The following is a 26039-nucleotide window of genomic DNA, read 5'->3' on the forward strand; positions in this document are numbered from 1 at the left end:
TATGAAGGAAATTCTGAAATGCTACTGACACAAAAGAAGAACAAACAGGAATTCTGATTACAACAAAGGCTGCATTTCCAGCCACCAGTGGAAAGACCCTGGGACAGCTATATCTAGGGGAAAGACGGAGCCCTTAGTACCAACCCGTAAATAAATTCTAGATAGTTAGATTTAAACATCAAAGCCCCACAAATTATTAGAAGGAAAACACTGGAGAGCATTTCTCACAATGGTGTGAGAAAAACCTTCAAAGTATGAAATAAAAGCCCGAAGTGATGTAACAAAATTGACATATTTATAAAATCAGCAATTTCAACATAGGAAAAAAACACAGTAACCAAACACAAACAACAAGCTGGGAAATGTATTTGTGACACATATCACAAAAGAACTAATTAAGTTCTACATATTCCTAATATATAAAAAAGCACTACTGCCACTACTAAGAAAAACCCCAAGGTCACAGTGTGTATCTGTCAGACTCACAAATACACAGATGCACAATCCACAGGGCATTTAGCGACTAAGCCAGACGGGACGCACGGCTCCGGTGGGGTGTATTTGCTGCTGTGGAGGCTAGTTTGGTAATATCTATCAAAAATAGAAACATACTCACCCTTGGACCCACAAATTCTATTTATAGGAATTTATCCTATAGCAATACCTTGACATATGTAAAATGATACATATAAGAAAGGAAATTCATTTTGGCATTGTTGGCAGCAAGAAAAGATTAGAAACTACCAAAACATACATCTTAGGGGACTGGTTAAATAATTTATGACTATTTCAAAGATTATTATATAGTCTTTATAATAAGAAATGAAGCAATGTTATAGGTGTTAAGATGACATAAGCACTAAGGTATATTATGCTTTTAAAAATCATGGTATAAGATGCTATTATTTCTCAAAAACAGGACATAATTGTGGATGCATGAAAGAGTTCTATGGGTACGTTCATTTCAGAAACTGTACAGAGAGGGGGCTCAGGGAAGAGGATAGAAGACGACTTATTTTTTCCACAGTATGCCCTTCTGAATTTTGTTTGTGCATCTATTAGCTAAAGACTATTTTTACTTTTAAAAAGCAGCAAAATATAAAAGTTCCCTTCTCCCACATAAGCTTGCCAATCTCGGACAGTTCTTTCTTTTCAAACTCACTGTGGCTCTCCTCGGTCCCTTACTCATCCACAGTAATTTTAGAATCAGCTTGCCAAGACCCAAGAAAATAATTAAATCTCCATAATTAATTTGAAGAGAACAAATATCATTACAACAATTAAATCTTTCCACTGATGAATTTGGTACATCTGTTCATGTATTTTTATCTTCTTCTATGCCCTTAAAGTTTTATATTTTTCCTCCATAAAATTCTCACATGTCTTTTGGGTTTTTCCTAGATATTTTGTATTTATTGTGTCTTTTGAAAAAGAGATTTTATTTTATATAATATTTTCTGGCTGATGGTTGCTGGTAAATATTGGGCAATTTTGCTTAAAGTTTGTCTATAAAGTCTATTGAACTTGTCTTTTCTTATTGATCTGATTAGGACTTCAAGTAACAGGTACACCATAGGTATTAACAGTGGATATCCTTGCGTCATTTTAGATTTTGCATGAGATTCTCATAATGGTTCACCATTAAACATGATACTTGGAGATGGTTATTGATAGATATATTTTATGAATAAGTTGATACATGTAAATATAAATATGATGCTTACTGCAGGATTTTGGTACATATCTTTCCTGTCCTAGTTTGCTAAGTTTTTCTAAAACAAGAATGGCGGCCGGGCAAAGTGGCTCACGCCTGTAATCCTAGCACTCTGGGGGGCCGAGGCAGGAGAATCGCTCAAGGTGAGGAGTTTGAGACCAGCCTGAGCAAGAGTGAGACCCCGTCTCTACTAAAAAAAAAAATAGAAAGAAATTAGCTGGACAACTAACAATATATAGAAAAAAATTAGCCGGGCATGGTGGCGCATGCCTGTAGTCCCAGCTACTCGGGAGGCTGAGGCAGGAGGATCGCTTGAGCCCAGGAGTTTGAGGTTGCTCTGAGTGAGGCTGACGCCACGGCACTCTAGCCTGGGCAACAGAGTGAGACTCTGCTCCAAAAAAAAAAAAACCAAACAAACAAACAAACAAAAAAACAAGAATGGCACTGCATTTTATTATTCCTTGACACATTTTTATCAACAGGCTTTCATCTCACAAATGGATCTTCTTAGCCATTATGTTCTCAGACACCTTCAGAGCATGGATTAAGACACAACAAAAGAAGAATTCTATCTGCCTTCACTAAAGCATGTTGGGCTCAACTTTCTTCAAAGAGAACTGGAGTTAGTTAAAGCAAGCTCTTCTGGCACTGGGTCCTCTATCTCCGGTCTTCGCGGGACTACAAAAGGCACAGACAGGATGAAGAGCAGGACGAATCACTGAGCCCTTTTCCCGGGGATCAGGATCAGGCGAGGACGTGGCTGAGGGACGTCTCTGCACCAGGACATGTGAACAGCAGCGACACAGAGAAAAGTGCTTCCTCCTAATACTGATCAACCCTGAGAATGTAACAACCCAGTTAATGTTTTTATGTTTTCTGAATGGAAAGTTTGGGTTTTGGCAAATTACAGTACAGAATAAGTGATCTATTGCATAGCAAAAGTGTCATCTGAAGGCTGACGACATGTGGTCAGTATCTGTAACAGTGGCAGGTGTCAAGAAGTGGGAGCTTCTTGATGAATTTCTGACTTCTTCCCTACTCATCCTTCTGGTCTTTTTTTTAAAATTATGTTCTTAAAAAAAAGTTCAAAGAGATTGAATCTCACCTGTTTTTCTTAAAAAGTAATGAAAAAGGCTAGAATTGAGCCAGAACACTGTAGATACTAAGTAACTGGAGGAGTGACGTGGTCCCACTGAGCCCAAGATCCAGGCCAAATATAGTGGACAGGGCTTAAGATTGTCTTGAATTAATGATAAATAAATGCCTGAAGGTTGAGTGCTTTATACACCACCTCAAATATAACAAAGGGCCCCAAGTCATTATTCGTTTCCTTAGATCATCAAGCGCTCAGGCAGGTTGGCATCATGTGAAAATATTCATGCTAATAATTCAGGTGAAGGACGCTCCGGGTCCCTCCTTTTCTTATAAGATGCTGAACCCAACACAGGGACTTTTTTCCTTCAACAAAGAGGCAAAAATAGCAATTTGGGTTTCTGATATATTCATAGAAGCCTCCTAGTCCTATATTTTAATTCTACTTAATCACACAAATCACGAAATGGTGTGTAAATGTCTAATATTTAAGTTTATATTCAATTTCTCTGAACTTTTTCAATAACTGTCTTTTTCATTTTCTCTCATCCTATCCATTTCCCCTCCTGCAATTTTCTTCCCAATATCTAGAGGGTCCGAAGTGCTGTTTTCTCTCCCAGAGAACTACTTGCCAGTCCTTGCTGGGCACTGAACCACATCCAAGCAACCGGCTATAAAACCCTAAGTTGCTTCACCTCCCCTGAGATAATTCTGCATATTCCAAGACAAGAACACATACATGTTAACAGTTAACAGTAACAGCCACTGTTCACGTAACATTTTCACAAAAGTAAGGGATCTCAGGAGTCAGTTTCCTGTAAGTAATTATCTACGCTTAAGCCTTCTCATGATGATTTAATCTCAGAAATTTCTGGCATCTTATTTGAAATAAGTATTTTGGGAAATGATCACCCTAATAAAAACAGCATAAACACAGCCGCATCCCGTGGCAGAATGAACCACCACCACCAAATGTAGTGATGTGTTTTCTGTTAAAGCACATAAGGGACACCTCTGATGTCCCCTTGTCCCTTACAACAGCTTCACACTATCACGGAGCCTAGAGGCCTTTTACCATTTTGGTGGTAACATAACAAATGTATTTCAAGTATATTCTGGATAAACAGCTAAAAACTCAGTTCTGCCCCACAATTTCAGTACTTTGAGGCTCCCAACTACCCCAGCGTCCCGGCTCAGAGGGCTGAAAACAGAACCATGAAATTTGAGATAGAAATAAGTGAATATTGATCTCATCTCTTCATGCTAACAGACTTTCTGAGTATAAAAGCTATGAAAATAACAGACAGAAAGATCCAAAACATCTGACCAGATAAGAAATGTGGGATTTCTTCATGACGTAAACATCAGAAAGCGATTTTTTCCTAGCCTCCAATTACCACTAACTCCCAGTCTGCAAATTAAAAGCAAACAATAAAGTAGAAAAACATTTATAACAAATATGACAAAAAGCTTATACCCATGAAATGTAAAACAGTAAGAAAACCATTTTCCTCTGTTAAATCAGTAAGACATCTAAAAATATTTTTTTCAATGCCACCAAAGATACACTGAGCCGGCCACTCTTAACACAGTGCTGTTGAAAACACTTTCTAGAAAGCAGTTTAGCATTCCATGTCAATAGCCTTACAGATAATCCCATCATTCTGACAATAATTCCACTTCTAAGGAAATAATTTGAGATGAGGCACAAACTTATGTAGAAAACTGCTCCCTACATCATGAAATTTTATATTAAAAAAGGATCTAAATGTCAATAATAGTATAATAAGTTACGGTATATCCATCCAACAGAATACTATGCAGTTAATAAAATTAATGTTTCACAAAACAATGATGTGAAAAAATGCTTACAGTGTAATATTAAAAAGGATAAGATTTAAAATGATATATGTGCATATACATACATATATACATGCATACAGAGAAAGAGAGAGAAGGCATGTTCTGCTACCAATAACAGCTGATTAGTTCTTCACATCAATCCTTCTATTCAAAACTAGAAACCCCAAAGAAAATACTAAAAAATAACTTTTTTATTTTAGGAGCATCCAGCCGATTCTGGAGGAGGCAACTGAGAGGCTCAGAAGCAGCAACCCCATCGAATCTGTGCCCAAAACTGAGATTCAGGCACAGCAAGAATGGCGGCCTTGGGAGAAGCCCAGAGACGAGGCTGGGATCCTGAAAGATCACGCTTAGGGTGAACCTAGAAAGAGACTGGTCCACACAGGCACGAAACGCCCGCCTTCAAATCATGTCCACTCCTGACTAGATCAAGGTGATCTGAGACTGACTGTACACCAGACAACGCCATCCTGGAGCCCACATCTGTATCTCTCTCCGTCCTGTTTATATTTCAAACAGATACCTGGCACACAATAAAAAGTGGCCACATGGGAGTCAACAGAACATGTAGCATGCAAGTAAATACTTGTTTTTAAGGTCCGATGCTAGAGTATAATAAGCCTTCTTCCCCAGTCCTGCCCTACTCTGAATACTATGCACAGAACTTCACCATAGACCTCCAGAGTGAATATTTAGCAAAAAAGCCAACAAGAAGTGAAACTTTTAGTAGTTTTTTTATACCCTTTTCATAATTTCTGTTTAATCATAACTGCCAAATCTTAATTTCCCTCATTTCTGAATTAACTAAAACTAATTTACAGTGTTCACTGAATATAAACACAGTAAAGATTATATAGATTTTAGGGGGATTAACCAATAAAACCCCTTTTCTTTCCATTATGTCTTTCATGAATAGTGAAGGCACTACAAATACGTTCTCTTTAGAACGTTTCTCTATGATTGTCCCAAAGGTCACACTGTAAATAATTACCTTAGATTTTGACCTCTTATTTACGCAGTGACATTAATTAAAATTAGTAAAGTAAAACATTTATTTTAAAGCTAGTAGAGACTTAACTGTCCCTTCCATAACAGGCAAAGTTTTCATTTGGGGAAAATAAACCATTTTTACTGTGACACATATACTACTTACATTATTAACATTGGTTCCATTTTATAAAAAGAGAACATTTTTAATTCAAAGTCTTGATTTCAATGATGAATTATACATTTTATAGCTTGCTCTAATCTTTCTACACAATTAAGTTAGACTTATCCCCAAGTTTTACCAACTTTTTAAAAACTGACCAGTCTATAACAATGACACAACTGATGAAAATGACATATCCGTGTAATGTTGCAAAACTCACCATAGGTTCAAGAATAATGTACTTGTTTCATATCTGAAGTTTAGACATATTATACATTTGGGGGAGAAGGTGTCTTTTTTTTCTTTTTTTGGAGACAAGGTCTCACTCTGTTACCTGGGATAGAGTACAGTGTTACTACCACAGCTCACTGTGTTACCTGGGATACAGTACAGTGTTACTACCACAGCTCACTGAAATTTCAAACTCTTAGGCTCAAGTGATCCTTCTACCTCAGCCTCCCCAGTAGCTGGGACTACAGGCACATGCCACCACGCCTGGCTTTTCTTCCCCTCCCCCCATTTTAGTAGAGATGGTGTCTCACTCTTGCTCAGACTGGTCTCGAACTCCTGGCCTCAACCAATCCTCCCTCCTTGGCCTCCCAAAGTGTTAGGATTATAGGCACAAGCCACTGCACCAGGCCTAAAATATACTGTAAGTTGTACAGTCCATTTCCTTGGTATCTGGGAAAAAGGGCACACAGGCAACAGCACAGGACTGTCCTGGGACACTCTTCATCACACCACAGTGACAGTTTAGTCAAAATCACACCCAAAAGCCCAACCTTGACTACTCAAGACACAGGGCTACGCTCTGCCATCAATCAGAAAACGGTTACTTTCTGAAAACCCTTGGGATAAATTTCCTTCTGGTTTTAGGATTGTGAACAATAGCTATGGTTCACCTGGGCAACAAATTTACTTTATGGATGTCAATAAAATGCTGAGCCTGCCCTTTTGTACCGAAAGACAAGTTGGTGACACATCCTTAACAAGCTGTAGGAATTCATGGAAGACTTTCTCGTATTGGGTTTCCTCCTGGCTCTGTTTTATATCCTAAACTTCATTTCTCTTTTCCTCATCCTTCTCTCTCATCCCCTTCTAATATATATAGCCTTACTCTCTGTATCTTCTTTTCTAATTGTCCTCAAAATATTTTTGGAACAAATGAAGTTCTAATAAAATATACCGTGTATACTGATTGATACACATGAGGACAATGTGCACACATGCACACACATGGATTAAAAGCCAACCGAATTTTATTCTTCCTTCATGACGACGGGGACCCTGCTTCCTGCACTGTGTGGCTTGCGTCTTGCACCGACAGCACTGGTGACAGCGCCAGTCTCACTCTTGGCCAGTGGCAAATATTCCCATCTCTTCTATTTCTCCATTCCTCAGCAGTTGAGAATAGGAATTAATCAATGTCTTATAATGAAATGGGATGTTTCAAAATGCTACATTAAAACTCAATTCCACCATTCAAAATATTTGTTATGTTTTTCTTATTATATCCATTTACTAGCCCTAAACCAAATCTAACTATTTTGTACAATGTTTAGTATGCAATATATTCTAACAGAACTCTAAGACAAACTTTCGATGATTAGCAAACTTTATGATGTATAACATACCAATTTTATTGAATGGATTTTCTTTCAAAATAAATTATGTAATTAAAAATTACATAGAAAATTACATCTTTTTAAATCATATACTTTGTTAAAACTTCTATCTTCGTTTTAAACTCAATTATAAAAAATTGTCACAATAATGTACATTGTACCCAAAAAGCCCTAACCTCAGCATGATATAATTCATCCATGTAACCCAAAATACTTGTACCCCCTAAATCTATTGAAATAAAAAAAAAAAACCTAAAAAAATGGTCACAATAAAATTGTATGTTTTGTCCATTTGTCAGAGAAAAATAATTAAAGGCAAACACTAGGCCTTCTTTTTCAATTCTATATGAAATTCCTCTTGATAACACTTGATAGAATTCTACTCACAACACTCAGCCAAATACACTTCTTTCTATAGTACTGAATGTTCAAAAACACACAGCATTCGAATCATGTAGTTTCCACGTAATTAGGATATCATTTTCAGTTTGATAATCTGGCATAGAAGAGTCTTCAGAAACAGCTAAAAAGAAACAGTTGACTTAAAATGATGGTGATTACTACTGAATGAATCGGTTCCCTAAAACAGAGTGGCTGGGCTGTCAATGCCTGAATGTGACCGAGACGTGCACGTCTGGGGAAAGAAGGAAAGCTCTGCTGGCAACACAACCGTGATCCGACCAGGCAGGATAATCCATCCTTTCGTTACATATCCCACCTCCCGACCCCTGTTTATCATCCATGTTCCCCAACAGGCTTCTGTGCCATCCACCTGCTCCTTGTTTAAAATTTTTAACTTAGAAATTACTCATATATGGAAGTATTTTAAAATATGTGCAGTTTGAAGAATAAAACAAACACCAGAGCAACCACCACCTCGGTTCAGAAAGAGCAGAAACTCCTTGGAGAGGCCCCTCCTGCCGGCTCCCGCCAGCCAGCATCCTTAATTCTGTGTTAATCATTTCCCCATTCTTGTTTTCATACCGTAGGGTCCTGTGTATACGCACCCCTTAAAAACACGTTGCTCTGTACTGCCAGTTTTTTTTTTTTTTTTTTTTTGAGACAGAGTCTCGCTCTGTTGCCCAGGCTAGAGTGCCATGGCATCAGCGCTGCTCGCAGCAACCTCCAACTCCTGGGCTCAAGCGATCCTCCTGCCTCAGCCTCCCGAGTAGTTGGGACTACAGGCATGTGCCACCATGCCTGGCTAATTTTTCTACATATATATATACACATATATATATATATATATATATTTAGCTGTCCAGATCATTTCTATTTTTAGCAGAGACGGGGTCTTGCTCTTGCTCAGGCTGGTCTCGACTCAAACTCCTGAGCTCAAACGATCCACCGGCCTCGGCCTCCCAGAGTGCTAGGATTATAGGCCTGAGCCACCTCGCCCGGCCCTGTGCTGCCGGTTTTTTAACTTTACAGAAATGGAATCATTCTGCAAGTATCTTTTTGTAATGTGATTCCTTTCTTCGACATTACGTTTTTGCAATTAATCCATACCGATGTGTGAGGCTACAGTTCATCTTTATTGTAGCGTAATAGCCTGTTATATAAACATATGACTATCCCTTCTGCTGTTGGTGTTACAGTTGCTCTAGCCCAATTATTTTCCACAAATTGAATCTTATTTTTATATTTTATAGTTCATGCTTTAATTTTAACCACATTTATCAAACCCTTGCTCATTATTCATTCTTACATTTCAGAACTTTCATTTGGGATCATTTTTTTTTTCACCTACCATTAAGAATTTCTTCTCTGACTGTCTAAAAAAGCCTTTATTTCAATTTCTTCCTTGAAAGGTAAGTAATTCTAGGCTGAGAGTTACTTTCTCTCAAGACACATTGAAGCTATTATTCCAGTCATTTGAATTCCAGTGCTGCAGTTAAGAAGTCAGTCGTGAGTCTAACTGCCACACACCTTTGTAAATGATGTCTTTTCAAAAATCTATTGCCTATATTTAAGATCTTCTCTTTCCCCGTAGTAAATTCTGCAGTTTTCACTATCATATGGCTAAATGTGGATACGTTTTTGATTTGTTCTGCACTGGGCTTCCTGGGTTGAGTACTAGTATATTTTACCCAGTATCTCTATAAATAGTGATTCTTCTTCATTTCCTCTATTATCTCCTTCTAGAACCATAGATATACAGATCTGTCAGTGAACTCGTATCCAGCACATATAAAGAACTCTACGACACTTCAGTAAGGATACTGAAATAAACCAACTCAGTAAGAAATGGGGAAAGGAACTGAACACTTTGTGAAAGATATCATTGGTCAATAGGCACATTAAAAGGTGTTTACATCAGGAAAATGCAAATTTAAACTTCTTGAGATGCCACTAGAAACCCACTGGAATGACACAAATTTTGCAAGATGGACAATACCAGGTGTGGAAGACTTGGAATTCTCGTATACTGCTGGTGGAAATGTAGACTCTTCACTTTGGAAAGCAGTTTTGCTATTTCTAATAAAGTTAAACATACATTTCTCATATGGCCTAGTGATTCCACTCTTAGGTATTTATCCTAAATATATGCCTACATCTGTATATAAAAGCACACTCTCTTATGTCATAATAACCCACAAATGTCCCTCCCAGCAGATAAGTGGATTTGAAAAATCATGGTGTATATATATATATATATATATATATATATATATATATATGCACACAATGGACTACTACTCAGCAATGAAAAAGAATGAACCACCAACATCTGTAAGCAGATGAATCTCAAACCATGCTGACCAAAAAAGCCAATCATGGAAAGTAATACACTGTATAATTCCACTTATATAAAATTCCAAAGCAGGCAAAGCTCATCACTGTGACAGAAAGCCAATCGGTGATGGAGTGGGGCTGGAGGGCAGGGTGGGCTGGCCACACAGGAGCACAGGGAACTTCCTGTATCTTGAATGAGACGGTGGTGACACAGAGGCACCGATTTACAGACTAAGTAAGAGAAACGACTTCCTCAAGGAAACACAGCCAGTTAATAGTAGAGCAATATTAGCATTAGTCTCGGTCTATTAACATTTTCAAGCTTTCTCTCAGAAGGACAAACTGGCTGCAGGAAAAGAGGTCACGTGCACCCAGCATGTAACAAACACTGCTGGAGACAGCCGGGTGAGGGCCACATGCCAGCCACACGCGACAGAGACCCCGACCTCACAGAGACCACACAGCGGTGGGAAGAGGTTTCACGGCAGAGGGCAAAGAACACTATGGCACTGCCAACAAGCAATTCAACCACATGGTCTGCTACAGGGGCCCCTAAAGTATCTCCCACAAGAGTTCTTAAGACTTTTAAGTTTAAAGTCTAAAGAAGAAGGTAGACTCACAACAAGCAATAAGGTAAGGTAGATCCTTACCTAACACATAAAAAGATAACTACAGATGGTTTAAAGACCTAACTAAGAAAGGTAAAACTATAAAGTTAGCAAAGGAAAATGTAGGGAATATTCTTGTTGCCTTAAGGACTTCTTAAATAAAATTCCAAAAGCATAAAACAGTAAGCAAACTAGACTGAATTTGATCACATCCCAATTAGAAGTTTCTGTTCAATAAAGAAAACTATGGAAAAAATAAACAGATGACAGAAAGAGAAAAGATATTTACAAAGCATAAAACCTATAAAGGAATCAATGTCCAGTGTAACAAGAGCTTCTGGAAGTCAACAGGAAAAGACAGCAATCCCAGTGGGAAATGGGCAGAAGGCAGTAACAGGCACCCGCAGCAAAGGAAGCCCAGAACCACATAAGAACACCACGCGCTGCCTAAACCCACTGACAAATACAGAAATCCAGATTAAAACATCCCTCTGAATGACAAAATTTGGGCAAGTGAACGTCCAGTATATGCAGATGTACAGGAAAACAAAACCCAATGTGCACGGCGCTACCGACCTTGTAGACTGAGGCATCCTTTCTTAAGAGCTTAGTCAAATTAAGTACCCATATGCGCATGGCATCACCACGGAGGAATTCTTTCTGGACGTACATCCCAGTGAGTGGCCGTGAAGAGCTGGGGCAATGCACAGTCATCTGGGCTGGAGGGAAGCCAGAGACACTCGCCTGCGTGTCCACAGTAGGGAAATAATTCAAAGCACGGGGCAAGGGTATGATGCGAGGGGACACGGAGCACGGTGAAAACACCCAGGTTATCCTAGCATGCGACGGTGACGGCACGGTGATGAAAAAGGCAGAGGACACTCACCTCAGCCTTGTAGACAGAGCCAGACGAGGTAATGCACGTAAAGTGCCCAGTCCCTTGCCCTTAGTCCTACGAAAGTAATTCCTGCTCCTTGGTATAGGTTACCCCTCTGAGCTTTCACCCCACTGTTTGTTTATTTGTGCAGCTGGAGCATGGAGCTTTGTTATGAGAACTTAATAGAAGATGCGGCAGACACGTGAGCGCCCAGGGAGGCGAGGCCTCTGGAGTCTGCGGGTCCCCTGTGCACAGCGGCTGCTGTACGGCAGGACAAGCCCTCACCCCGCCCGCATCTCCACCTGCGCACCTAGAGAATCATTAAAGCCAGTGCCATGTGGCTGTGTTGCGGGTAAATGAGATAATGCAAACCTCATAACAAGTGCTCGTTCACCTCGCTTCTCCTCCCTCCCAGGTATGGGGAGGCGCCGTCTTACCAGGGGGAGCCCCGTGCCACCATCACACGTTGCGGTGGCCACGCGACAACATGGAGGACGACTCAGCCATGCTGAGACAACACACACGTATACAGAAAATGACTAGAAAGAAGAAAATCAAAATGAGTACCTTACTTGAATTTGGGTAGAGAAATTATGGGTGGTTATTTTTCCGTTTTTCTATTTTCCAAGTATCCCATAATGTGGTTATGTTACTTTTAGAAATGACATATTTCATGGCAAACAAATATTTTACTTGAAAACTGCATTGAACAAAAAGTGTTAAACTTCAAAACCTAAACAGCATCTTTATAGATCCTCCATCAATGGAGTTAATGTTAAAATTCCACAATATATTCTGAAGTACCAGATTCTTCTTAATTCTAACACTCAACCTGGGAGAAATAATTTACTCTGAAAGCTGCATTCTTCACCTATAAAGTGGGGCCAACTTTAACTCACAGTTGTGAGGATGAAATGAGATAATATGTAAGTACCATGGAGATGATCACGTTTTGAAAACTTTAAAGTTTGCAAAGATACAAATATAAACCCATTAAATACCAGAAGAAAAAATTTTAATGTTTAGTAGCTTGAACTGCGACATCAGATAGACCTATATTCAAATTTTAGCTCTGCCACCAACAACCTGGATGACTTTGGGCAACTACTTCACCTTCTCACTACAGCACCTTCTCAGCAGTGTGGGGGTAATGACCACATGCCTGCGTTGCTGTGAAAATCAAATAAGTAACTTATACAGAGCATGGTGCTTGTCACAAAATAATGGCTCATTTAATGTTACCAATTATAATTCTCCTTAAAACCACTTCTGCAGTTAATGAAACTGAATATTATTATTAATGTTGCAATCACTGTTTCACATTAAGATACAAAAATAGAAAAGACATTTCCTACTCTTAAGTTTCTCACAGTCAATAAAAGAAACAGAAATATATTTCAAACATCATAGGAGACTTTAATAATAAAATCAAATTTTATATCTTAGTATGAGAACAAAGAGAAAGGGAAACAGGATTGGTTACAACGAGGAATGTATCAAAATCTCACAGGAGATGATCTTGGAGTTGGATCTTGAAAGACTGGGTATGATTTTGTCCATTAATGAAGGAAAAATACAAAATTAAAAATCCAAGCCAGGCATGATGGCACATGCTTGTAATCCCAGCTACTCAGGAGGGTGAGGTGGGAGGATCGTTCAAACCCAAGAGTTCGAGTCCAGCCTAGGCAACCTAGCGAGACCCCATCTCCTAAAAAAACAAAAAGCCATCGAGTGCTCAGGCCATTGAGACTTGTCTCATCAGATGGAACACTGAGAGGGGAAAGTCTGGCTGTAAAAAGAAGAAAGAAATATCATGATCTAATTGTGAAGAGCTTTATACAAATGCCCTGCTCCATTATTTGGACTTTATGCACAATAGGGAAATCAAAAGAGGATTTAAGAACACAATCAGACCTAAAATTTAGAAAAATAACTGGTAAAATTAGGTTGACTTAACAGTGTCAGGAAAGACTTCCCAGGGATGACATTTGGAAGAAGAGTCTGGGAAGGTCATCCCAGGAGGCGTGTGGGAGACACAGACCTGAGGACCTGCCAAGCGCATCTCCGGCTTCTGGAGCATAGCAGAGTGGGGGCGGCGGAGGTGATGTGGAAGACACGGGCCAAGACAGCGACACCTTTGCCCAGGAATGTGGGCTTCGAGGGCGAGAGAGAAAGGCCTGCGATGGTAGAGCGATCTGAGAAGATGACGTTGTGGAAAAACAGGGGCTGGAGGAACAGGCAGGAAATCTTAAGAGTGAAAACCCAGCCCAGAAGAGGGAAGAGCAGTGATAAGGAGTCCTGTGAATCCCAAAATGTGAGCAGTCAGGACACATCTGCAAGAGCTACAGTTGCAATCGGTACTGACAGCTACGGAGGACAAGGAGGGACACGGCGGGGAATCTAGGGGAGCTGAGCACAGGAGGACCAACCTCGCAGCTGCAAGGGACAGGGTGAGACACCCTCACGTGAGACGATTCACAGTAACGCACGGATCCACGGTAAAGTCCTCAGGAGCTGGAGCACGACAGTCCTCTGAACACCCAAAATTAGGCAAAGCTCCCTTCCAGGACAAAGCCCCACATTATAGATAAGTGTGAGGAATTAAAGCATCAAATACTACTGGCGTCAGTTAAAAAGACCTTCAGTATAACAAAGGGTGGTTCAAGGAAAAACAGGGGAAAGACAGAAAAACCTAGGAAATCTCGAGAAATATGTGGCCATATTTTTAGCACTTCATAAAACCGGCATAAGCGGAGCATTAGAGCCATAAATCTAGAAAAAGGATTCAGACCCACTTCTCCCTGCTACAAGTTTGGGAAAACAGATTTTCACACCAGAATGACAACAGGAAGGACTGCGGCTCACAGGACAGAGTGACACCCTTACGATGAAAGCACGTCAGAAAGATACGCCTGCAAAACAGAAGAAAACCAGGATCCACTGTTTCAAGAAATGAGAGAAGACATTAAGAAAATGATATAATAGGAATGCTGTAAATCAGAATTAGAAAAACTCAGGAATGAGTTAAACATTTGAAGTCAATGGAAAAGAAATCACTTCAGAAGTGAAGTCTAAACTGGAAGCTACACAAGAGTGATTATACAGCAGATAATATCAGATAAACAGAAGTTGCAAAGAAGAAAAAATTAAAAATCAAAAAGAAAAAAGATGAAGAGAATTCAATTGAAAAATCACAAACACAGAAGACAGGAAAAGAAGACTCAACATACTAAGACAGGCCTCAAATAATAAAAACTAAATATATACAATAGTAATATAATCATAACTATATAAAATATAATTTTAAGTTTCTGATTCTCAGATAGCTGCGTATATAGTGTTGCATAAAACATTCACTAATCATATGACATTCTAAAATTTTATTGTTCATGATATCCATGATTCTCACCATGTCAGAGAGGAGGTAAGATTTTAGATAGAAGAGATAAACAAAACCCAGTAGCCATAAATTTCAATGGAAAATATCAGTATGAATTAATGAGGCATTTTTATCTTTTAAAAGTATATTGATTTCCTAACTCTGTCCATTCCAAGGCCTAGAGAGACAACACAGTAGCAACACGGAGTGGCCAGAAAGTATTCTTGAAATACAATTTCAAACTAAAAGAAACCGGAGCCCCTGGAAGAAACCAGTGGTTTAGGATGTGTACAAAATGGGCCTTAACCCTTGTCACCCGAGAAAGCAGGAACGAACTCTGGGAGCCAACACAGAGGCTCCCGCTGGTCAAAGATGGGAAAACCTCAGCATCAGAAAGGGTTTTGTCAAAAACGGACTGAAGTATCAAGTGTATTTAAGTGCATGAATTGCAAATGACAACTAAAAGAAAAACCTAGCTGGTTACCACTAGAGGATGCTATTTTGACAACTGATAAATACATAAAGAGAAGGAATTAAACACTTCTCTTACTTTTCCCATGTGAACCATACCACAGCGTAACCAAATAGCAGATAATCGGAAGCCTATGTCCTTACAGAGGCATTCCAGTTAGCCAAGGAAAGAAAATTAGATTACCACCATTTTGCAATTCTTAATGAATTACTGGATCTAGCATCAATAGCTACATATATCACAAAATGAGACAACTGACACATGTGCCTCCTGAAAACACAACTTTCCACAGCCTGTGCAACAGCCTCGACCCACCCACAGCCTCTGGACCAACCATCAATTTCCAGGAAATACAGAGGACTGAGCAGCAGGTCAAACTGGACCACAGAGCTGCGATCCTCAAAAGCCAGACTACGAGAAACCAAATGACCCAGTTTCCCCAATCAATAAATCCCAAATGAAAGCCACAACAAAAAAGATGGATGAGAAATCCACGGATCAAAAGAACAGAAACAAGCAGAACGAAGCCATTATACCAAAGTGAACGATAATGTTTAGGACACAGGATGCAGGACTGCCTAAGAGGGAGTCACACCAAATCCCGTAACTTTGAATGCATGACTCAAACTATGCAGCTTTCAATTTTTTTTACAATGGAGTCACCAGTCAAAATAAAGAGTGAAACTTAACGACTACATATGCAATCCTAACAATAATTCTTCTGCAGCCTTCTGTAACTTCAGCCATTTCTAAAGTTTAAAAGACACCTCTATGTTGAGACTTACCTGTAAATAAGCAGAACAACTTGACTTAAAATGAATCCAAGGCTTGAGAGTGCAGAATAGGAATATCAGGCTTTAGAGCAAAAGATCGGACTTCCTGTCCTCGTCCCATGCCACTTCCTAACTGACCTCAGGCAAGCGCAACAGGCAAGAAAGTTGACGTTAACCAAGAAGCAAAGGCACTGGGTCAGGCAGTTCTCTGCACAGTCCCCCCTGGAGCCAACTGTCCAGCAGGGAAATAGTTACGACTGTGACTGATGTTGGGAAAAAAGCACAGAACGCTGAGACGTGAGCCACTGTGATGGGAGGAAATACGGCACAGCTCTCAGAGGGGACGAGGCAGAGGACACACGGGGAACCCCTCCTGAGCACTTAACCTCCGATTTTCTTCCTTTCTTTTCGTCCATCTTTAGATGCCACTAATAAAACTAAGACTATTTACTAGGTAAAATAAATTTATTGATATTTAATTTAGGAACTATGGACCTCAGAACACGAAGGAAGATAAGCCTTGGCATCATTTAAGGCTATACCAGTGAAGCAAGGAGAGAAAGGAACACTTATCGACAAGCCGTGACACAAAAGGAGAAGGTGTGTGCAATCCTGTTTAACAACCTTTGCATCTTTTGTCACAGTTTAACTTGTGCACACACGTACACATATAAGTGTTGCGATAATCCAACAGACGTCTGCAGCTGGCACTGTGGGGTTAATTCTCTGACTCCCACACGGCAGGTGGTCACAACCTAACAGCAGCATTCACTGGGAGAGTCTGACAGCTTCCTAGGGAAGCTTCTAGAAAGATGCTACATGTGAGAAAAAGGAATAGTCTGAAAAACTGAAATGGTTCAGTCAAGCTCACATGATTTTAATTTTTAAAAACGAATCCAAAGAACAGTATTTTATTTCAACAGTATCCTGTGAGCAATTTTGATATACAAAAACTGTTTTGTTAAAAGTCTCAACCATAAGAAAATACTTTTTATTCTTTGAGATTTTTTAAATGTTTCTATTATCAACATCACCTCTCTGTAATTTGTATTTAGCTACCACGCCTCAAATTATTTGCTTTAATTAAAAATATAATAATTAAAACAATGTACTATTTATTTTATTCTTATTTTTCATACAGTATTATTTTGTTCCTTCCACTAACCTACAGGAGCTAAGAGTTGTGCATGGTCAGCGTTAAAGTATTCTGAGGGTGAGTGTAGAGTCAGAGCCACACAGAGCCCGAACCCTTTCTCCATCTTCTGTTCCTTCCCTTGCAGGTAATTTTATAATCTTCTTTGCCGGAATACAGGGAAGGGACAAAAATATATGGAATTCAATTTTGTTACTTATTAACAAAGGCCAACAAAAAGCATTTATTTAAGTGAGCTTTTGTAAATTATCTGTTTTCCATTTTTACACACAGCATCTAAAGAATATGGAGAAATAGGTACAAAGAAATTTTATCTAAACTAACAACAAAGAAAACCCTCCAAACATTTAAAAAGATAAATTTGGCTTTATTCCTTTAAAAGTACCCAGAGAAACAAATAAAATAAATAAATAAAACCAAGTTCTTATTTTAAGACATCCTTATAATTAGGATACAACATGTAAATAGAAGACTCATAAATTAGTTTGATTTTTTTTTTTTGTATCCTGAATCTTTGTCTATCAATATAAATAGCATTAGAAATGGGGTTGGGGGGGGACACTTTTTAAAAACGGAATGGTTCACTAATAATTTCTAAAATATAGAATGAAATTGTTAAAAATTCTATTAGTGGGCTATGACCTAATACAATTTTGCTTTGTTTTGTTTTGAAGGTCTTTGAGGGGCTCTGTGGCCCCGGTTAGAGTACACGCTGTCATTATAGCTCACTGCAGCCTCCAACTCCTGGGCTAAGGTGATGTCCTTCTGCCTCAGCCTCCCAAAGTGCTAGGATTACAAGCGTGAGCACACAGCCAAGATGTTATTTACTTACTGCACATACCATGCTTGTCCTATATTACAATGAGTAACGAACAGTATACTCTTTTTAGATAGCTCCACTGCATAAAAGCAAATGATTAACTAAAAGCCATTTTAATAAAAGACCTAAATAAAGTTACCAAGAGTTAAAAATTCTGATAACTGCAAAACTATTATAAATAGTACATACTGATATTTTACTTATCTAGTATTTATTTTGTAAACACAAGTTGCTTGTGTATGTTTCTGTATTTGTTTTTCTAACAACTATATACTCCTGCAAGGAAAGTGACTTCAGTCCTTTGTAATATATGTTGATTAGCATAATAAAGTATTTTTGGACTTTTCCCACAGGGTCTCACATGAAATTTTACAGGGATTTGTTTTTGTTTGTTTGTTTAAATTTACTTACTTTGTAATACGGTCAATATTGGCAATTTGCTTCTGGTTCCGTATAATCTCAATGGCTGCCCAAAGATGCTGGATAGCTTTTGTATCCGCCTGTCGTCTTTTTGTTAAACGTGCCATGACCTGTTTACTTCTTTAGCTGTAGTAATACATAAAAACATAAGGGAAAAAAGATTACAAATTGAATTATTATCAACACACGTGAGTACCATCATCAGTGCCTCTTGACTACTGATCACACCAAGGTAGCAGGTAGCTCTGCCAACTTTCTGCCTCATTCCCTACCGTCCACCTCACCACCTTCTTCATGCAAGTTACCATTTGCTTCGTTACTTCATAAAAAGTGACAGTCTAAAAATGAAAGCGTTAAGGTTTTCCCCAAGGAGGACAAGTGGCTACCTTATACCAACATATTTTTTTAAATAAATTTAAGTTTTATTCTAATGCACAGAAATGTAACAAGATAAAATTTCATTTATCAATAATGCCTTGTTTGTAATTTGATCCATATAAAATGGAATTTAAATGCTCTAATTATTTGTGCTTTGGTTTATTATAATCATGGCTTAAAAAGTCCAATTATGTATGCATATGTTGATAAATGATAGCATTTCAATAAAATAAAACCATGAACAGAAAATGCAAAAAGAATAGTTACTTCTGGAGTAAGATGGGAAAAGCTGGCAAACAGGATACCAGAGGGCCACAAATTATTAGGAACAATCATATTCTTGAACAGATGTTAGTTTCAGGGGTATTTATTACATTATTAAGAAACAACATTGCTATTTTATTCAAATTTCAGTATTCTGGATTAACAGAAGAAAATAGCCACCCGACCTCCAGATGATTTTCCACCTGTGCCTGGCAAGACTGGGGAAAACCCTGGGGCTACACTCGGGTGTCTGATGACTGAGGGTTTCACAGAAGAGGCCTCTCCTGACTCAGCTTGGAGGGACTCGTCTGTCAGGAACAGCGTGAGCCTAGGAAACCTTCACCACGAACTTTGTGTTAGATCATGAGTCCCAGCATTTGGGGACAACTGAAATGTATCTCTAAATCTTACAGATTATAGTACTAAGTTTAAAATCTAGGCCTTAAAAATACAGTAAACGTTAAAGCTTCTGGGATTCCTAAAATCTCCTTGCCCAGACCTTTCCTGTCCCCTAAGGGAAGAGAATGAGCGAGGGAAGCTCATTCTCGGCACTTCACTGTGTTCCGTGATTGCAACTGAGCCGTGTGAATCTCCTCTTTCTCCACCTCCACACCTCCTTTCACAGCCCCCTCAGTCCTCCCTTTCCTTGACAAACCCAAGTAAACCCCACAGTTGCCATCAAAGCTTATTCTGCGAAGACTCACTTCCAGTTAGTCTGGGGTCAGTGAGGCGCCTAGAATGAGATGGTTTTCAGAATTACACTACCGACAGAATACATTTAAAACATGTTTTAAAAGGTATTCTTGAATATCCTACTTCTTCACACTATTACTTATAATAGTTCCAGACTTTGCTCCAAGAAAATAAATTAAAAATGCCAGTATTCAAATTTAAAGAGAACTTAAGGAAAATCAGTTGGTTCCGTATAAAATTAAATGTAAAACTAAAAGATAATAAAAATTACAATTAAGAAACACTTCTGTTTTAGAGTAATCACTTTAAGAGGAAAGAAACTTCAAGATGAAAAAAGACATTAACTTCTCAGTTTAAGTGCACTCACAGAGGAGTGCCAACCTTCAGAATCTGACAAGCCGGACAGTAGGAATTCAGCAGTAAGAACATATGTTAGAAAGTGACATCTAATGGTGAACTGTGATAATACAATTTAACACTGTGAGATTATACAAAGACTCAGATAAGACAACAAAATTTCGGTCATTCTTACACACTTAAAAAAAAAATACATAGTTGCCCACTTTGTGTAAAGCACTGTGCTAAACATAACTAAGTATTTAAAAATGTATAAATAATGGGCAGGCATGGTGGCTCATGCCTGTAACCCTAGCACTTTGGGAGGCTGAGGCAGGAAGATTGCTTGAGCCCCGCCGTTCAAGACCAGCCCGACCAAAAGCAAGACCTCATCTCTATAAAAATTAGGAAAAAAAAAAAAATTAGCCAGGCATGGTGGCACATGCTTGTAGTCCCAGGTACTCAGGAGGCTGAGGCAGGAGGATCACTTGAGCCCAGAAATTTGAGGTTGCTTTGAGTTGTGATGACACCACTGCACTTTAGAATAGGCGACTGAATGAGATCCTGTCTCAAAAAAAAAAAAAAAAAAAGTATAAATACTGATGCTTGCCAAAAAATAACCTAAAACCAGTACAGGAAATTTGGCATATGCATGGAACTATGAACTGTATGGTAATATATGACATATAAATTGTCCACAACATGAAATTTCGGATGGTGAGACATTACTTCTAGCTTAGGTAAAAATTAAGCAGAAAGAAAGAGACGCCTTCTGCAAAATGGTAAATATATGGAAAAATATAAGAGCCAATCTTCCTTTCTTAATTTCTTTAAAAGATAATTGGCTGCTTAAAGCAAAGATAAAAATAATTGATGGGTATCATTAGGTTTATAATACACGTAGAAGTAAAATACATGAGAACCACAGCAAACAGATGGGAAAGGGGGAATAAACAGAATTATACTATTGCAAATCACTTACAGTTTTTGTGAAGTGGTATTATGTTACAATGTTATATATTATATATTGTAAATGAATTATATTAATTCATGGGAGACTATGGTACATTTAAGCATGCATATTGTAATTTCTAGAACACTAAGGAATAATATAAATATAGGTATAGCTAATATATAATGAAACATAAATTTTTTCCAAATACACATATATAAAATTATAAATAATTTATTCAGAACTATAAAATACAAAGCAGCAAAGCTAACATTTCTAAATAATATTAAAATAGGAAACACAACTATTTATAGACTATAACAACCAGAAGAACACAGTGGCGACCAAGTGGCAAAAACCCTAAAAGTGATGTCACATATTCCTAGAAATGATTAAAATCGAGATTAAAGAATGATGCAACGCTACACCTCAGGAAAAGAGATGTAGCGTTAAAAATCAAAGATTTGTGAGCTCTACCTGAATCAAGACACAGAAAGTAGATACACCTTGCAATACAGGTATACTGTAGGGAGGATCATTCATACTGAAAGCCCAAGTAGAATGTTACAAAGAATGGAAAGGAAAGACAAATCCAAATGAGGTGAATACAATAAAGTCTGGGGCATATTATAAAAGTATCTAAAACAACTTGACCTATTAAGACAAGATCTCTTTAAAGTACAACCACTGACATTCTTCTTAAAAAATCTAAATTTATTCATTGATTTAACATATAATTCACATTCACCTGTTACAACACCAGGAGCTCTTCTATGCTCTAAGAATACAGCAATAAGCAAAGAGACAAAAATCCTTCTCTAATCTAGCAAGTATGATTAATGACATGACTAGTTACAAGAAAAGAATTGCAATTTGGGTGTTCACCAGTAAAAAGAAAATTAGATCCTATGTGTAGACAGCTGATCATTTAAGGTCCTTGTTGATATGGCCAAACCAACTTTTCAGCCCACTTACCTGGATGTATATCATGTCACTATTAAACTGTACTATTCACATTAAAAATATGCCCCCAAACCTCACACCTCTAGCACTTTGTTTATGCAGTTCTCTCTTCTGGAATGTTCTCCCCTGCCCCATTAATAATTAGTAAAAACTGTCCTTTCTAGGACTTACTCTAATCCAATCTTCCCTGACCAAACTAAATCAAACTCAATTGTCTTTTGTATTCTAACAGTAATTTGTTTATATATCTCTCACAAATTTATCACCTGTACACATAACTACATATTTCTCAAAAGAATTTTAATTCAACTAAGACAAGACATGTCGTTTATTTTTACATCTAATGTCTTTCAAGGTGCCTAGCACAGGTTTCAACATGTTAAATCTGCAATACAGAATTTTTAAACTCAACTTTTTCAGCTGTTATGTAAACAAGATCCTAGAGTAAGCCTTCATTTCTGTTTTATCAAAGACTGAGACATCAAAAAGGAAGACCAAGACCAGAAGACTTGCAGAGATCATTGCTATCTATAGTCCTCAATCTTTTTTCTGCTCAAATGCATTTGAGGAATACAACAGACTCCTTTCAGCAAAAGTAGCTCGTGACCCTCAAAAATAAAAACTAGAAAACTTGTGAGTAACTTTAATGAGACCCCAGGTGACACTGTCACTCTCCACCCTACAAATGCAGGCTCACCGCAGCCCCTCGGTCACAGCAGCGTCGTATTTTGCACCCACACCAGCTTTACACAAACAGCAGGGAAAAGGGGAGAGAAAAGGAGAAAGCAAGTCAGGAAAAACCTTAAAATGGGCAAAATTGAACAATCTGCTTAGGGATTACATATATGTGAAAATTGTTTTAATGCAAGAGAATGATAAACACAACAGGCAGGAGAGCAGCGAGGGGACAAGGAGGGGACAGGGAGGAGACGGGGATGCCACATGTGAATTCACAGCATCAAACAGGTTCTGAGTTTTACCTGTAGTGGTTTCAAGTTTTTGCTTTTTCATTATGTTGCATAAAATGAATATAAAAACATTTTCAAACATTTGCATCAAATATTACATAAAATTAAAAAATTAATTCCATTTGTTTTGGATGTACATTTCATTGTTACTTAGCTAAGTCTGAACTTTCCCCAAAAGTCTACTAGCAATTTAAAATTATTTTTCATTCCTTGTCTATTCATACCATTTTCTCATTTACATATTAATTTTTCATATAGTAACATTACTCATACTTTTCTCTCTTTGCCTCCTAATAAACATTAAATAAAATTATACTGAAATCTAGCTATGCATTCCTTTATCACCGTTTTGTGATCAAAAGTCCTTCCACACTCAAATCAGAAAAATGGTTGTATTTTCCTCTGGTTTTTATCATTTGTTTTTTAATGTTAACTTTTTAAGGAATTACTTTTTAAACATTATTAATAAACTATTTACTTTTTTTTAAATTGAGGCAAGGCTGCCTCGGCGAGAGTGCAGTGGTGTCATCAGTCATCACAGCTCACTACAGCCTCAAACTTTGGGGCTCAAGGATCCTCCTGCCTCAACCTCTCGAGTAGTTGGGACTACAGGTGACACCCCACCACACCTGGCTAATTTTTTTAATTTTTGGTAGAACCAGAGTCTCACTATTGCCAGGCTGGTCTCAAACTCCTGGGTCAAGCTATCCTCCTGCCTCGGCCTCCCAAATTGCTAGGATTACAGGTGTGAGCCACTGCACCCAGCCTTAAACTGTCTTGTTTAGAGCAGTTTTAGGTTCGCAGCAAAATTGAGTGGAAAACAGAAAAGAGTTTCTATATAATCCCTGTCCCAGCATATGCTCAGCTGCTCTCTTTATCGACACTCCATACCACAGTGAGACATTTGTTATCACTGTGACTCAAAGTCCATGGTTTGCATCAGGGCTCACTCTTGCTGTTGTACATTCTGTGGGTTTTGACATATGTATAACAACAAGTATGCACCACTGTAGTACGTACAGAATAGTTTTGGTGCCTTAAACATCCTCTGTGCTCCACCTGTTCATCCCTCCCTCCCCCCAACCCCTGACATTTTTACTATCTCCATAATTTTGCCCTTTCCAGAATGTCATATAGTTGAAATCATGCAGTATACTGCCTTTTCTCATTGGCTTCTCTCACCAAGTAATATGCATTTAAGTTTACTCCATGTCTTTTCAGGGCTTGACAGCTCAATACTTTTTAGCACTGAACAACATTCCATTGGCTGAATATAACAGGGTTTATTTATCCACTCACCTACTCAAGGACATCTTGGTCACTTTTAAGTTTTGGCAATTATGAATAAAGCTGCTATAAACATCTATGTGCTGGTTTTTATGTGCTCATAAATTTTCAATTCATTTGGGTAAATACCAAGGAGTGTAACTGCTAGATCATATGGTCATAGTATGTTCAGCTTTGTAAGAAACTGCCAAACTGTCTTCCACGGTGGCTGCATCATTTTGCATTCCCAGCTTCAATGAATGAGCGTCCCTATGGCTCCACGTGCTTGCCAGCATTCACTGTTACCAGTGTTTTGGATTTTGGCCATTCTAACAGGTGTGTCATAATATCTCATTGGTGTTTAACTTTCCATTCCCTAATGACATGCGATGCTAAACATCTTTTCATATGTTTATTTGCCACCTGTACATCCTCTTTGGTGAGGTGTCCCATCCAGGTCATTTGCCCATTTTTTAACCAGGTAGTTCATTTTCTCATTGCTGAGTTTTAAGACATTCCTGTATATTTTGGTTAGCAATGCTTTACCAGATGTCTTTTGCAAATTTTCTCCCAGTCTGTGTCTTGTCATCTCACTCTCTTGATATTGCCTTTCACATAACAAAAGTTTTGAATTTTACTCAAGTCCAGCTTTTCAATTTTTTTTTTCATAGATCATGCCTTTGGTGTTGTATCTAAAAAGTTATTGCCACACCCAAAGTCATGTAGGCTTTGTCCTGTGTTATCTTCTGGGAGTTTTATAGTTTTGCAATTAGGTCTCTGATCCATTTTTAGTTAATTTTTGTGAAGGGTGTAAGGTCCCTGCCCAGACTTTGCTTGTTTTTGGTTTTGTTTTGCAAGTGGATGTCCAGTTGTCCCAGCATCTTTTCTTGAAAGGCCTGTTTTGCTGCACTGTGCTGCCTTCGCAGCTCTGCCATCTGACCACATTCGTGTGGGCCTGTCTCTGGGCTCTCTATTCCACTCTGTTTATTCCTTTCTTTCTTCACTTCCAGCATTCCCATTACACATACATTACACCCTTTGTAGCTGCCCCACAGTTCTAGAATATTCTATTCTGGCTTTGGGTTCCCCCACGCCTGACTTTTTTCTCTTTGCTTTTCAGTTTTGAAAGTTTCCAACTGTCAAGCTCTGAGAGTCTATCCTCAGCCCTGTCTTGTGAGCCCATGAAAGGCAGTCTACATTTTGCTATAGTGTTTTTTTATCTCTAGCACTTCTTTTTGGTTTCTTTTTAGAATTTCTACCTCTATGCTTAGATCACAAATCTAACCTTGCATGTTGCTTATTTTTTGCCTTAAAGTCCTTTTATCATTTTAATCATGGCCTTTAATAATTCCTGGTCTGATTACTCCAACATTTCTGCCATATCTGACTCTAATTCTCGTGGTCGTTTAGTCCCTTCAAACTATTTTTTACCTTTTAGCAGGCCTTGCACTTCTATGTTGAAAGGCAAACATGATGTATTGGGTAAAAGGAACCAGGGCACACAGGCCTTCAGTAATGCAGTGTGGGGTGTGGGAGG

General features: G+C 38.4%; 1 protein-coding gene and 1 long non-coding RNA gene across 9 annotated transcripts in view; one reads left to right on the forward strand and one right to left on the reverse strand.

Annotated features, from left to right (window-relative positions):
* ZMYND11 (zinc finger MYND-type containing 11) overlaps window positions 1-26039 on the reverse strand; it is a 96289-nt gene that overhangs the window by 45021 nt on the left and 25229 nt on the right. For 4 of the 8 annotated variants that reach the window (XM_045530780.1, XM_045530779.1, XM_045530783.1 and 1 more), the window contains exon 2: window positions 18674-18808. In XM_045530780.1, coding sequence (XP_045386736.1) covers window positions 18674-18789 — 116 coding nt within the window. In that variant the 5' untranslated portion in view covers window positions 18790-18808. Of the gene's footprint in view, window positions 1-18673; window positions 18945-26039 lie in introns of those variants that run through there. The other 4 variants (XM_045530782.1, XM_045530781.1, XM_045530777.1 and 1 more) reach the window with 2 other exon arrangements.
* On the forward strand, window positions 17482-19547 carry LOC123623570. Its single transcript, XR_006729907.1, has 2 exons — window positions 17482-17569; window positions 19475-19547. It is a non-coding gene; the product is annotated as an uncharacterized LOC123623570 (long non-coding RNA).

The sequence above is a fragment of the Lemur catta genome, chromosome 18 (assembly GCF_020740605.2).
Source record: "Lemur catta isolate mLemCat1 chromosome 18, mLemCat1.pri, whole genome shotgun sequence".
NCBI lineage: Eukaryota > Metazoa > Chordata > Mammalia > Primates > Lemuridae > Lemur > Lemur catta.